This window comes from Aplidium turbinatum, chromosome 11 (genome assembly GCF_918807975.1).
Source record: "Aplidium turbinatum chromosome 11, kaAplTurb1.1, whole genome shotgun sequence".
NCBI classification, from domain to species: Eukaryota; Metazoa; Chordata; class Ascidiacea; order Aplousobranchia; family Polyclinidae; genus Aplidium; species Aplidium turbinatum.
The window spans coordinates 5,030,873-5,044,925 of record NC_137482.1 but is presented as its reverse complement, the minus strand read 5'-3'; the positions used below and the strand labels follow the sequence as shown (position 1 = coordinate 5,044,925).

Sequence of the window (14,053 nt, the reverse complement as noted above, 5' to 3'; positions counted from 1 at the left end):
ATTTCTTGCCTTTAAATACAATTTCTTTTTTTTTTAAATTCGTTTTGTTATCATTGAAGCCCCAGTGAGAGGATTTAATGATAAGCTGTTGCAAAATATTCACATCTCATAGTTACCCCAACATTGAGGTAACTATAATAATTTTTTTAAGTTTTAAAAAAATACCTACAAAGAAATTAAAAAAAATAAAAAAATTTATTTTAGCTGATAGGCTAGACCCTAAATGTCATATATTCAGAAGTTTATGGATTTCCAATCGGTATTTAAATTTTTACATCATAAAACATTAAAAATATTATCGTAGTTACCCGATTTGACAATAGTCAATAATACATACAATTTTTAGGTTTTGTTATTGACAGGGAGACCACAATACGACCATACTGTCTACTACTCAGTTTCAGTTGCCACCCTGAAAAGAATAATTTAAGTTATGAAACAAATCAAATGTCATTATAGCATAACTCTATTGTAATATTTTGCAACTTTCAGTCTCTATATTACTGTAATTACTAGAAGCATGTCTGCTGAACCATCACCTTTAAGTTGTGGCTATGATCTAGAATCGATACGGAAGTACACATTTCCCATTGAGAGTATTCCAAGACTCTCAGTCAGCAATCCTGAAGTATTTCAACGGATGAAAGCTTCGGTAACATTGTGTAATATGTTTGATATAATTTGTAATCTCCACTCTCTATTGTTACAAACCTTTTTAACAATTGTTGCTTGTACGCAGGTCAGTGCAGTTTTATTAAATTTTCAGTCATTTATTATTAACATTTCACGAATAATTTTGTTTTGTTTAGATGAATTAAGATATTTTCCTGAAGAGGGCAGAAAGTTTTGCCGAAAACGTTTGAAATTATGTATCTGTTTCATTTCTGTATTAATTTTGAATTATGCAATTCAATGTTATTAAGTTGTTATCGATTGTCTGTCTATGGTTTTTAACAATTTTCTTTAAAAAACCGAAGTAGGTCTAAACTAAAAGCTTACTAGCATGTTGCCACATGTAAAAAATGGTCATGTTTGAAATTATGATAGTTTAAAACTTACGTAAGTTTTTACCTAGTTTTTACCTACGTAAGTTTAACTTAAGTTTTTACCTAGCAAATATATATTGAACATAATAAGGTGGACTTTTCAAGAGACTTTTATCAAATTCAGGCTAATGTCAGTAATGACTTGTAGTTACAGATTTTATCTAGTTAATTTCACTGCAATGAAGCCTCTGTCTAACTGCAAGCAAACATTTTTTTGTATGCTAGTCTGGATACAGCTATCCATTCTTGATGAGTGAAATATTGGATCATTTGAGTTGGTCTCCAATGAGACTCTCTTGGCCACGCAGTTATGTGTTTTTGCTTATAAAATTGATCACTTTTTTAGCTTCCTGTAGTAATAACTGGTTCTCAGCTTGTTGAATCAGCTTTGAAGTGGAATTTGGAATATTTGCAAGCTCATCTAGGAGATGGTTTTTATTATGTCTATGCTTCAAAAGATAATCGTTTCAAGGTTATTTTGCATTATATCATATTAGTTAGGCTATCAGTTTTGATAAGTGTTTGTCATAATGTATCAAATAGACTGATTGTAATTATTGCATCTGTCTTGTATTTTCCAAAATTTGAATTTGACCTTTTTTTACTGTGACCTAAACATAGCATATATAATATACTTAAACTAACACTAACATACATTAAACAATGGCTACGGACCTACGGTTACCAAGTATTACATATAGTAGCCATAGCTTTTAAGGAAAGTGCTCCCTTAGGCCTTAGTCACTTGAGCATGAAGTTGCCTTTTTGTTTTTAACTGGGTTTTTTTTTTGGTCATATATCGGTCATTGACCGATTTCTTGGCAAAATGTCTGAAAAAAATTGAGTCAATTTGTCAAAATGTCCGAAAAAATATATACTCAATTGACTATATATGACCAAAAATGACTAAAAATGACCGAATTTTTTTAAGTCATTTTGGACAAATGACCGAAAAGTCTCAGCGAAAAAAAAAAACAGGTTTTTAAACAATCAAGAAAAGCTACCTTTAATAGCCTTGTAACTCATCACGTTTCTTGTCACTTTTCAGGGCTCATTTGGAAACATTTTTTAGTATGGTAAACTTGATTCAAATTCAAAGCAGCTCATTTCATAACAGTGATTTTTTGCTACTTTTAGCTGCCTTTTGCACAGCATATTTAATTGTACTTTGTGTTGCCACAATAAGCACCAATCAAATCGTTTTTGTTTTGTTGTTGTTTTAGTCTACATACTGTATTTTCTTGAATAGAAACCACCCTTGAGTAGAAACCGCCCTTCAATAGAAACCGCAAGACTTGATTAAAAATAAACAATAAAAGGCTCAAATAGAAGGCGCAAAAGACAATGATGAAATCGCTTTTTTTAACAAGTAAGAGCTTACACACGTGCGAAAAACAGCTGTTGTCACATTACAGTAGTGGTGGGATAGTAATAAGATAAAAAAAATTGGCAAAAGAGAGTGCAGAATTTTATTGTCACCTAATCAACAGTCAACACTACTGGTACTTTTGGTTTTGTTTGCTTTATAACACAGATACGAGGATAGTAGCAGCTGTCGGATTAGCGGTTTTACAAAGAGACATTAAAAAAAAATTGCCTCTGACCTACTGTTTCTGTTTTCTTGTTACCGGTACTTATGGTAGATAAACTCGAATGGCCACTGAGCAGTGAGCACCAATTAAAAGACAAAAGCGTTCATATAAAAAAAAAGAAGCCTCCCTCGAATAGAAGCCGCACAAAATGTAAAAAATAGTAGCCGTGGTTTCTATTCAAGAAAATATGGTATATATTCTGAATGAAGATTTTTTTTCATACTTTTATTTGTTCAAGTTTTTCGATACCGGTATGGTTAAAATTTTTGTTTGCCAAATGGTGATGTAGCCACATTTGCTAAACCAAATTATATGTGACATTTACTGCACAAATCTTTGCTCTAATTCAACAGTCAAGTTTTATTTTAATGTAGTTATTTACTGAAATTACTGGCCTAATTTGGAGAAATGGCTGTTCTTTTGCATCATATTTTTTCTTTAACTAGTAGGTTCAGTGACTATAAATTAACGATAGGCCTACTAACTTTCCAAAAACAATTTTATGTATGTACGATTGTATGGTGTACACTGTACAGTACCGACACCATATATTATATTTGCAGTTTGGTTTTGTCAGTTTTTCTTTGTATTAGTGCAGATTTCAAGTATTCATGGTGCATATGTGCCCTTTTGTTTTACAAAACTATAGGCTTAAACACATTATTTCATGCTTGAGTGACTATAACCTCAGAGGCGAAGATCACCGTATATGGTACGGTAACCAACTAATCATAGCCTCTGCCTATGTTAAAAATAATACATTTTGTTCAGTTTTGCATTACATTTTATATTTTTTTATAATTTGTGGTCTGTTAGTATATATATTTGAGTTTTTACGAAGATTTAAACAGTGTATATTTTTTGGCAAGTATTATGATCTTCAACGCATTGATAAATCAAAGACTTATCCAATTCCTACCAAACGTGTGGAAGTGACATTTCCACAATTTATCAACATGCTAAAAGAAAGAAAGCACACAAAAGAAAAGTAAATAAATTTTGCATATTAGCACTTTGGCACTATGATTATTAATTATTATGTAAGCTTTTTTGAATAGATACTTCATGCTGAATAATATGTTGTACTTTGTTGTCTTTTGAGCTTTATGATATTTGTTTAATTGTGATTCCTTTTTAGGGTATATTTGCAACAAACTCTGAATAGGTCTGTCGGCAAAGCAGTTATGGAAGATTTTCTGCAATTTAAATGGGATTTAGTTCAAAATTACCAAAGAAAATTAGATTGGGGTCCACTCAGTTCTAATTTATTGTTAATTGGCCTTGAAGGTAATTTTTATGTAAAGTTAGTTAGATTGAATAAACGGGTAAACTATCAAATTCATTATTTTTTAACAACTGTTAAAAGAAGTTATTTTTAACAACTGTTGAAAGAAGTGAAATAGAAGTACCAGCATCGTAAAGTTTGAGAAACATATTTTGCCTTTAGGTAATATTACTCCTGTGCATTATGATGAGCAAGAAAATATATTTACGCAAATTTCTGGCTACAAGCGTTGCCTTCTGTTCTCTCCTGACCAATTTGAAAACCTTTATCCTCACCCAGTGGCACATCCATGTGATAGACAGAGTCAGGTATGTTAAGTTATTTTCCTGTTCTATACTACAGTTACGGACATTTGCATTTTTGTTTTTCTCTGGCAAGTTTAAATAGGAAGTTCATTGTTCATATTGATAGTGATTGTCTTTTCAGTTTTCTAATCATTTCTTTCTCAGGTTGATTTTGAAAAACCTGATTTTGCTCGCTTTCCAAAGTTTCAAAATGCACACGGCATGGAGGCAATTGTCGGTCCAGGTGATGTTCTATATATCCCCATGTATTGGTGAGTAGTTCCAGTCTATTGTTGCAATTTGTAATCATTTTATTTGTTGTTTGTTTGCATCGGAGTTGTGTGAGGCCTGCCGTATTGTACGGCAGCGAAACATGGGTGTTAAGAGAGAGTGAACTGGCTATCTGAGAAGAACGGAAATGGCAATGGTGAATGCAATGTGTGCAGTAAAAACAGAAGGGAGAAAAAAACTGAAGAACTGATGGATATGTTAGAACATGGGAGAGATGAGGGAAACTATTGAACAGCTTGCCAAGGTAAACAGAGTGTATGGACATCTACTAAGGAGAGAGGAAGGAATTTTTCTTTTGCAATGCCTTTCAAAAAATTCTTTTTTCGAAAGGCATTGACTTCGAAGGTAGATGGTCGGAGCTCGGAGGAAACGGAGACGTTCAAAAAGAACAGGTAAAATTGAACCAGACAAAGTCGTACTAAAGGAAGAAGATGCGATGATCTGAACAAGATGGAGAATAGGAGTGAAGGCAATCACTGCAACGAAAAGATCGGCAACCCCCCACTAGTGGGGCCAAACTGAATTTGGATGATGATGGTTAATGGTTATCCACGCGCTTTATTATTCCATCATTAATTATAGAATATGACTGTAACATCATGTTCCGTCAATACAAAAACAAAAAAATTAATTATACTCAACAATGATCATTGTTGTACAGGTGGCATCAGATTGAATCTTTGTCTACTTTGGTTCCACCACAACGCGATGTGAATGGAGCAAATGCTGTTGAGGAGAATTCACAACCCTCTTCAAGCAGCACAGAAGACGTTCCTCCAGTAACCATTTCTGTTAACTTTTGGTATCGTGCATCATCTTTACCTGAACACCCTCACTATCCCTTGTCTGGTCAGCAACGGGTGTCAGTGATGAGAAATGTTGAGAAATTACTTGCAAACGTGCTTGGAAGCTCAGACGAGGTGGGTAGATCTTATCCAGTCAGCAAATCAGTCCTTTTTTATTTTGATGTAAAAATCAATGTATAAAAAGGGATTGATTTGCTGACTGGGTGTGATTTCTGAAGGACTTTTGGTCATGGCGTTTCTTGGCTGTCAGTTGGTTATATTTTAGCTCACAACTGACTTAACTTGTTTCTGTGACTGCATAATTATTTCTATGATATGATTATTAAGTAATGTGTATTAGTGAGATGTTTTTGTTGGAAAATGTGGTTGCCTTGTTACCATAAAGTTGATTTTTACTTGTTGATCATGAGCATCTTGAAGCTTGTAAATCGGTATTTGGATTATCATTGAGTCAGCTACGTTTTGGAAAAGTTGTATATATATAAGTTTTGTATTGTAGCTGCCTTCGATCCCCAGTTCAAGAACGATTATTCGGTATGTCGTCCAAATTTGTAAAACTGCTGCATTGATGCAACGTCTGGCGATGCTATTTTCTGCAGAAAGATAGGACCTTTTTGTGCTGATGTGTATGAGACTCCAGTTAATTATAGCACTTTTAATAGATTTTATTTCAATTGTGGGTTAATATGTTGCTCAAACTCTATTTGTCTTATCTGAGTTAGTTTCGTTATTTTGCAAATTAAGTTGTTCTCTACAAGTACAGCTTAATTTTTCAAAAGTATTGAGATTTTCATTTATTTCTTGATCTTAAAAACCTTTTGATGGGGTGTGGACCAAATTCAAATTTATCTTACGATTTTCATTTTATGTATATTGCAGATTTAATTCCTGATGAGGACACACGTACGCGTCGAAAACGTTTGAGTTTGTTTTAACTATGTTATATTTTTATGTGTAAAAAAGTGTGTTAAACCCGCTAAGGTTACTCTGTTGTATTATTTATGTTTTGTATCAGGCCTCGAAATTTGTACTTTTTTCCGGCGGTCAAGCATGTCCTACCGGACTGGCCCTTTCAGCGGACATTTAATATCTCAACCGGACATATTTTTTGCTTGCAAATAAATCAGTGCGTTAATGACAGTCGTGTAATGACGCAATAAACACAATTGAAAACAACAATCCAAATTTCCTTTTTACAAAAGCAACTCCGATCATTTATTCGGTGGTTTTCGCGTTATATAATCGTTGTGCCAAGCGATTACTGCCGGCGCGGGGTCGTAAATCTCCACGTCAGGACCGTCCAGACAAATGCGCATTAGTGACTCGATAGTGTTAGCCCTCAATAGTGTTAGTGTTAACTAACTAACACAATAGTGTTAGTCTAACACCCTCCCTTATGTGCAGAAATTCTATTTCTATCACTATCAGCGTGAATAAGGTCGCCACATTCGCCTAAGCACGTGCGGAACCCAGCTGAGACTTGCTTCTCTGTGACGTTTCTTTTTAACAAACGATCAATGTAACGCAATAATCCTCATTGTTAAAATTAGAATACATATCCTGCCGAAAATTTCAGACAACTTTATTTCAAGGCAACATTGCAAGGCGTTGAAATGATGTAAAAATGGCTACTTTTGCCATCAGCTCGTTAACCACGCCACTCTAATGTGATCTTTAAAGCAATTGCCTGTACTATTATTGTTTCAGCTCCGTATTTGTTCGCGTTAAACAAACAATTGTAACAATTCAAATTTAAAATATATTTTTGCTGCATTAGCTCTATTTTTGTCAAGAATTTTGCGGCGGTCATTTATGACCGACCAATGAGTCGGCTTCGGCAGACATTCGAGGTCATTCCGGAGGTCATGTCCGCCATGACCGCCGGAATTTCGAGGCCTGTGTATGATACATAGCTGTTAAATCTCCTCGTTGAAAAATGTTTGCCGCTTTTGTGGCCGACTAGGCTGTAAAGTTGTTGACCGTAATATGGCGAGTCCGTGGAAATTTAAGCGAAGGTTTTCTCTTGATATTGTGGTTTGTTTTCTCCAACTTTTGTTTATGGGTTTGTTTGTGGCTGCTAATCTGTGGCTAAGATTCCTTATTCATATCACGTTTTTGTGAATTGGAGCAATTTTATTTGCAAGTCGTGACATACGGCGTCTTCTTACATGACACTTTATCATGCTTTGAACTATCTTGTAAAGTGTCATACAAAAAAATTGGCAAATGACATCTTTTCATGATTCTACAAACTCATCCAGCTTGTTTTTCCATGACTTTTACTCAGATTTAAAACTATGATATAGTTGTAAATTTAATTTCGGTGGGAACGCAAGAACGGCTGAAAATCTTAAAGCCTTTCAAGCTTGCATCTAAAGCTTTTCAACCAAAAATATTACAAAAAATTCTAATCCTGTCTGTCTGAAAATGTTGTTTGTTTTGGTTTGTAGGAGACTCCGGTCACTAGACCAGGCCTCTGGTTGTACTGCGCTGCTTTTCAAGAGAAAGGAAAAATTGTAAATTTAAGAATCCTGTGGTAATTCTCTGCAGTATTATACATAACATATTGCCAAAATAGTCTGACTTAATCAGAAAATCAGTCCATTTTTTTTGCATAACTTGAACGTGTAATTAATGTATAAAGGACTGATTCGCAATTGTTTTTTACATTGATTTAACGTCTGCAGACTACAAGTACAAATTAATGTAAAAAACGACTGATTTGCTGACTAGGAAACTACCTCAATAAAAAGAGAGTTGGTTGGTTGAAGCAAAGCATGACCTCAAACGCAGCCTTTCATTCCAGGTTGGCAAGCTGCTACGCTGCATGGTAGATGGACGCTACACAGAAGACTGAAGTCATGTAAAGTTATACCTTGCCGCTGTGTTGTTTATCTTTCGTGTGAGACAGGATTGTTCGGATTTCAGGGCTGTGTTGTTTATCATGAGCCAAGAGTTGTTTATCAATGAGAAAATCCAATAACTTTCAATCAACTGTTACTTGACATCTTTTCTGGGATTTGTGCGGTTGTTTTTTTTTTGGATGGGGGAGACGAGGTTTTTTGAGACCAGTTTATATCTAATTAAAGGCTTGCACGTAGTTGCGGCGAAAGCGTTTTACATCTCAGGATATTGAAAGTGTACTGTACAGTACAAACGACTGATTTCGTAACCTGGAGGAGCCACTCGCTTTCATTCGCCATATTGCATATTTCAAACCGCATGCCTCCATTGCCATATATCGCTGTAAATATGATCTTTCATCTTTTTGTGCAGTAGCCTACTCTGTGTTCAATGCAATTGCGCGATGATCAATTGTGTTAGATAAAACCGACAGTTTTGCCGGTGACCATCTTACTGTTTATTGTTTGCTTTTTATTGTGTGTAACTGTTTACGTTACTTTTTACAATGCAATGTCCTTAAAATGTTTTGTACATACCTGCATTGCTACAGAACCATTTCTATACTTTTCTATCGTTTAATTCGACAATTCTGGAGGTGGCTATTTCAGTGGCTAGAGTAACTTACTCCAACTGTGCAAGAAAGTTCTTTCTGTTGGTGTATGATTACAGCGAGGTTAATGGGGCCGCAGTGAGCTAATGATCCAGGGAGCTGGCTTTACTAGATATTTGAGGCTGCCTTGCAGGGATATGCCGGTGGAGTGGAATCGAGATTATCTGTCATAAATATACTCTCAATCTGCAATTAATTGAAAAACTCCCCGGTAGTTATCTTTAACAAAACCTTCTTTTCAATATACTTTGCTCTTACGCTGGTATATAAACAACAGAATTTCAGTCATAAATGACACTTTTCTAGCCTTTCATCTTGATCCAGTTTCGTCCGACAGAAGGGTTGACAGACAACAGATTTTCAAAGAGACATAAGTATAATATATTCAACCGTTTTGCTATTTTGAATTTGTTAATATACTGAAAATATGAATAACTTAACCAGCATGTTCAACAAACGCTTCGTCTTAGATTTCAGTAAAAATTTTGATGTGGAAACCTTATCACAGCTATTGTACCGGTACTCTACATAAAGTTGAAGACCCAATACTTCTAGTATGTCAGGTTATTAAAACATTACTCAAACAATGCTTTTCCATATAGCTACTTCTTCTTTAGTATTGAATATTGATGTTGTTTTCCGTTTACAAGTCTCCTCGGAAAACATCTACCTTTTGGCATTGTCCATCCGAAGATTATTTCTAAGGGTGGATTTTTTCTAAGGAATATTTACCTACATTCTTACGCTTTCTATTGCGTGTGCCCTAAACTAGTTGTATATACTCTTTGGTTGGTTAGTGGTTACCCTTGGACCAATCAATCTGGACATGCAGGTTGTCTTTTTAAACTATTCACCAACAGCTGCAGCACTCAACAGGAAATTTATGAAAAGAAAAAAGCATTTAAAAACTGAAAAACCAAAATACTATAACAGTAGTTGGAATTTTTTTTTTTCGTCATGAAAATGTGTCAATGTTAGTTTCCAGGCTCTTGTGGTCTACTTGCATATGTCAAAGTTTTGAATTTTAAGTGATTGTTTTGTCTTCCAAAATTTTCTACAAAAGAGTTCATTTCTTATTGCGTGTGTTTTGAGCTGTTCTAAATATTTCGAATATTCTGAAAGGCTTTATAGCTGACATGAAACTGTCTCGAATCTTTCTAGTCAGACTAATACTGCACTTTATTTTCATAATAAAAATGCGCACTTGAACTGAACATGTCTCATTTTGTACATGTTTATTACGAAGCGTAACGTTATTTTGATGCGTGAACACCCTGTTGTTGAAATGTGTTTGAGATTTTTAGTTCAACGTTGAATCAATGTTAAAAGGAACTGATTTGCTGGCTGGGTTATTTTCAAACAATGGTTTTGCAAAATCGCTTTGATTAAAATCGGGACCTAGGCTGTCATCTTTGCCAGCAAATCACTGCTTTTTATATAGATTCAACGTGTGCAGACGTTGAATCAATGTAAAAAAAGAGATTTGCAGGCTGCAATTGCTTGTTTGGGATGTGTACGTGACTAGTGCTGCCACTGTGATGGTGCTTCTTACATAACCGTGTTTTTTACAACGGTTCAAGCTGTTTTCACTGCGTTTGATGTCACGCATGAACAGTTAAAAGAGATCGAATGAGTTCAAATTTGTGGTATCGAACGTTGGCGTACTATTTACATGGCAAATATTGCTAAGCTTGCAACTTGTAGTAGGCTAAACGATTTGCCAAGTCAGAGCTGTTCAAGTGTTTCATGTCACTTCTGACAACAGAGTTGCCATATTGCGCTATAGGTTGGCTTGTGGGGAGAAGGGGTGAAACAAGGAATTGGTGACATTATTTCGACAGCCCTTAATATGCAATCTATAATTAAACTTCTACTAATAGCCTGATTATAATGATCACCTTTGTAATAAAATTTCTTTTCTGCATCATTACGAACTAAAAGCGTTGGCTTTCCAATTATGCAAACCTGGTTCGACTCCCGGCTTCAGCTGGTTGTTGACAAACACCGCTCACCTCTACCCAGGGTGTAATAAATTAGGTGGGCGTAGTTGCTGAAGTAAAGGCGGCCGAAAGAAAGGAACTGGCCACCCTGCTCTCGTTAGTGCCGAAGGCTTAGTACAATGAGAACTTTATCTTTTCATCCCCCGATGCTTGAATCAAATATGGGACCCACCTTTACCTTGCAAACTAAAATTGATAACCTAGAGTGCAGCGGACAAAAAGTGTTTAAATTAAACGAAAATCTTAATTTAGTTTTGTACCCTACTTGAAAACATATGTAGAACAATGTACGGTAGCCTAATATGCTAGAAATGGCTATAATTTGGATAAGTGAATATTGCATTTTTCAACAAAACTGGAAAAATGCAGCAATCATGCGAAGTAGTGTTGTACAGTAGAACTCGGTTAATCCGGATTCGGTTAATCCGGATGAAACTGGAAGTACAAATGATTTGTAATCTTTTCAAAAGTTGCGCTTTTTCTATCGCTTTATCCGGATTTTCCAGACAGTTTTGCCATTTTATGCTAAAACGTAACGTGGCTTATTGCGAGAAATTTCTTATCTATTGTTCCGTTAATGTGACGCAATAAATTATTGCGGATTTCTTCTTTTCATGAACAGTAATCCCTCCTAACGCAAAATTCCTGCACAAATGCCCGAACTCGTACTGTAACTTGAAAAGATGTCGGTGGAATTTTCGGCGGTATGTCGGTGATGTTTTTCCAATAGAAGACTTTATTTGATTTTTTGTAAGTTTTCCAAAGAAACTCGTCTTCCGTAACTGTTTTCAAAAGTTTTGAGTGACTACAGATTATTCCTACACGCATGTCTGAAGATATAACTTTTGCCAGTGTGTTCTTGCGTTAGACGCAGAGTCTACAAATACAATCGTTTTACATGCATAGGCTACTGCATTACAAAAGAATTCTATCGCTAATATGGTGATCGCGCGTCTCGGAATTGGCAGATGACCACACTAATGCATTCAATTTCGGTGATTTTTACCGATTCCCTTCTATCTAGTAAACGTCAGGCTTGATAGAACCGTCATCGGTTAATCCGGATCTTCGCTTAATCCGGATGGAATCGCCGGTCAAATCGAATCCGGATTAACCGAGTTCTACTTGTATGTCATTTTGAGTTTTTAGACTTCATTACTACAGTAGTTCTGGAACATCGTGAATCTGGGGTTGTAAAAGGATAGACCCTCGGCCCCAGAGGTTCACCCCGGGTTCACCCAACGACGGTAGGTGAAATAAAAGCACAAAAATTTACAACGTTGATACTGCGTAAAATGATATGAAACGCTTTTTTCTTAGCACTTGACAAATCATGTGATTCTCCTACTGTTTAGCCTACAGCAAAAAGTCACGTAGACCATCCGCAAATTGCAGCTTGAACTTCACTAAAAAAACCGCGAAATAACTTAAAGCAATGTTCAAGATGTAATCATTTAAGGTCAAGCTGGAAATAGCAAATAAAATCGCATGTATCTCTTCAAAGAATTAGATTTTAAACTTTCAAGTTTGGTGCTGCTTTTCTTTTACACTTCTCGTTTTATCTCTCGAATTAATCTATTAATTACCGTAGGCTACATTGTGCGTATGATTATCTATTTCCTTTTAACACGAACTATAAGTTATTTGTTTGCTATATAGGCCTAGCCTATCTAGGCCTACTGTCAAATTTTCGTCAACCTGATCTAAACAAAACGTTATAGGCTACTCCATCAAAGAGTCTTCTCACCATCGAGGTCAATACAACATCTTGTCGCTCAGCTCCAATTGCTATGTTTATTGCTTGATCACCAGACATCATTGTGTAGCGATCCCTACTTCTGATTGGTTGCTTGTGGAAATCATCGGACTCAGAAAGCCTCAGCAAGTTTCATACTGTCATTTTCGCAATGGAGGCTTTGAACCACTGACGCACGCCCAGTCGCCGAGATTGATAGAGTGAACCTTCCGCTTGTCATTGAAGTGTTATCTGTATATTATTCCATCCATTACTTACCTCCACTGAATGAAAAGCAGTCCTTGAAATGCGTTGCTCAAGCGCACGCCATGAAACTTGAATTGTCGTTTCGTGAGAGAGAGAGAAGTTCTTTTATTTGCATCAACAGCACATGTGGAAAAAACAATACAAGATTACAATGTGAACTAGGTTGTTTTAATGTTTGCTGACGATGATGGGAGTGGCAGAAGGACCGAACTGGTCATCAAGTCTGCCACACCCGTGATCTTATCGTTTCTTCGTTTACAATCGGCCTCTTCACCAAAGAGCTTTCTGCGAACATCTTCTAGCTCCTTTTTATTTCCTCAGTTGTAAATCTAGAAAAAAATTGGAGCCACCATAGCTTTAACAGTTCCAAGAAGGAATGGACAATTAAAAGAGCTGGGAAAGCAAAAATTTATTACCCTCTAAAAGTCTAAATACAGTAAAATTCGCCTATAACGGCTTCGTTTATAACGTCAATTCGCCTATTACGTCACATTTCGCTCGGTCCCGGCAGAATTCCTATCTTTTACGTACATTGTAGTTCGGCTACAACAGCATCGCCTATAACGTCAATTCGCATGTAACAGCACCTTTTATTGGTCCCCAGACGTCTTTTGTTCGTTTATAACGTCACTTTAAGCCAAAAATTAACATCAACACTCGAAAACGAATTGCGAAATGCTATATATGGACTACGTTACTCTACAATGCAGAAACATAGACACTGTCATCACAGATGGTTAAACGACTTGAGGCATTTGAAATGTGGATTTATAGAAAAATGCTTAAAATTTCATGGAAGGATAAAATCACAAACAAAGATGTACTATCCAGAATACAAACCAACATGGAAGTTCTACAAACAATTAAATCAAGAAAATTGAAATAATTTGGCCACATGATTCGCAATAATTCTATTCAAAGACAACTACCGGTACTAGAAGGAAAAATGAACGGCAAACGAAATAGGGGCAGACCACCAAGAATTTGGACTAATGATATTGAAGACTGGTCAGGACTTAACTACAAAACTGCAGTAGAAAAATCTTACAACAGAGAAACTTGGCGTCTCATTGCCTCCAACCCTCGACGAGAGGAAGGAACTTAATGATGACGAAGCCATCACCTTCACCACGAACGGTCAGTCTTTTAATCCAGTTAGCGCTGCTGCTTGCAAAATGTCTTCCCTTTATTTTGCTACGTCGTTCGCAACAGGGACTTTAATTTACTGAATTA

General features: G+C 35.9%; 1 protein-coding gene across 1 annotated transcript; it reads left to right on the top strand.

Moving 5' to 3' along the window:
• Nucleotides 1-510: 510 nt before the first annotated feature.
• Nucleotides 511-12,596, top strand: LOC145779334 (hypoxia-inducible factor 1-alpha inhibitor-like). The gene is made up of 8 exons (XM_082590896.1): nt 511-652; nt 1,393-1,518; nt 3,508-3,626; nt 3,777-3,925; nt 4,086-4,231; nt 4,373-4,479; nt 5,160-5,418; nt 8,111-12,596. The coding sequence occupies exons 1-8, from the start codon at nt 521-523 to the stop codon at nt 8,159-8,161; spliced, it is 1,089 nt and encodes a 362-aa protein (XP_082447022.1). The 5' UTR covers nt 511-520; the 3' UTR covers nt 8,162-12,596.
• Nucleotides 12,597-14,053: the final 1,457 nt, after the last annotated feature.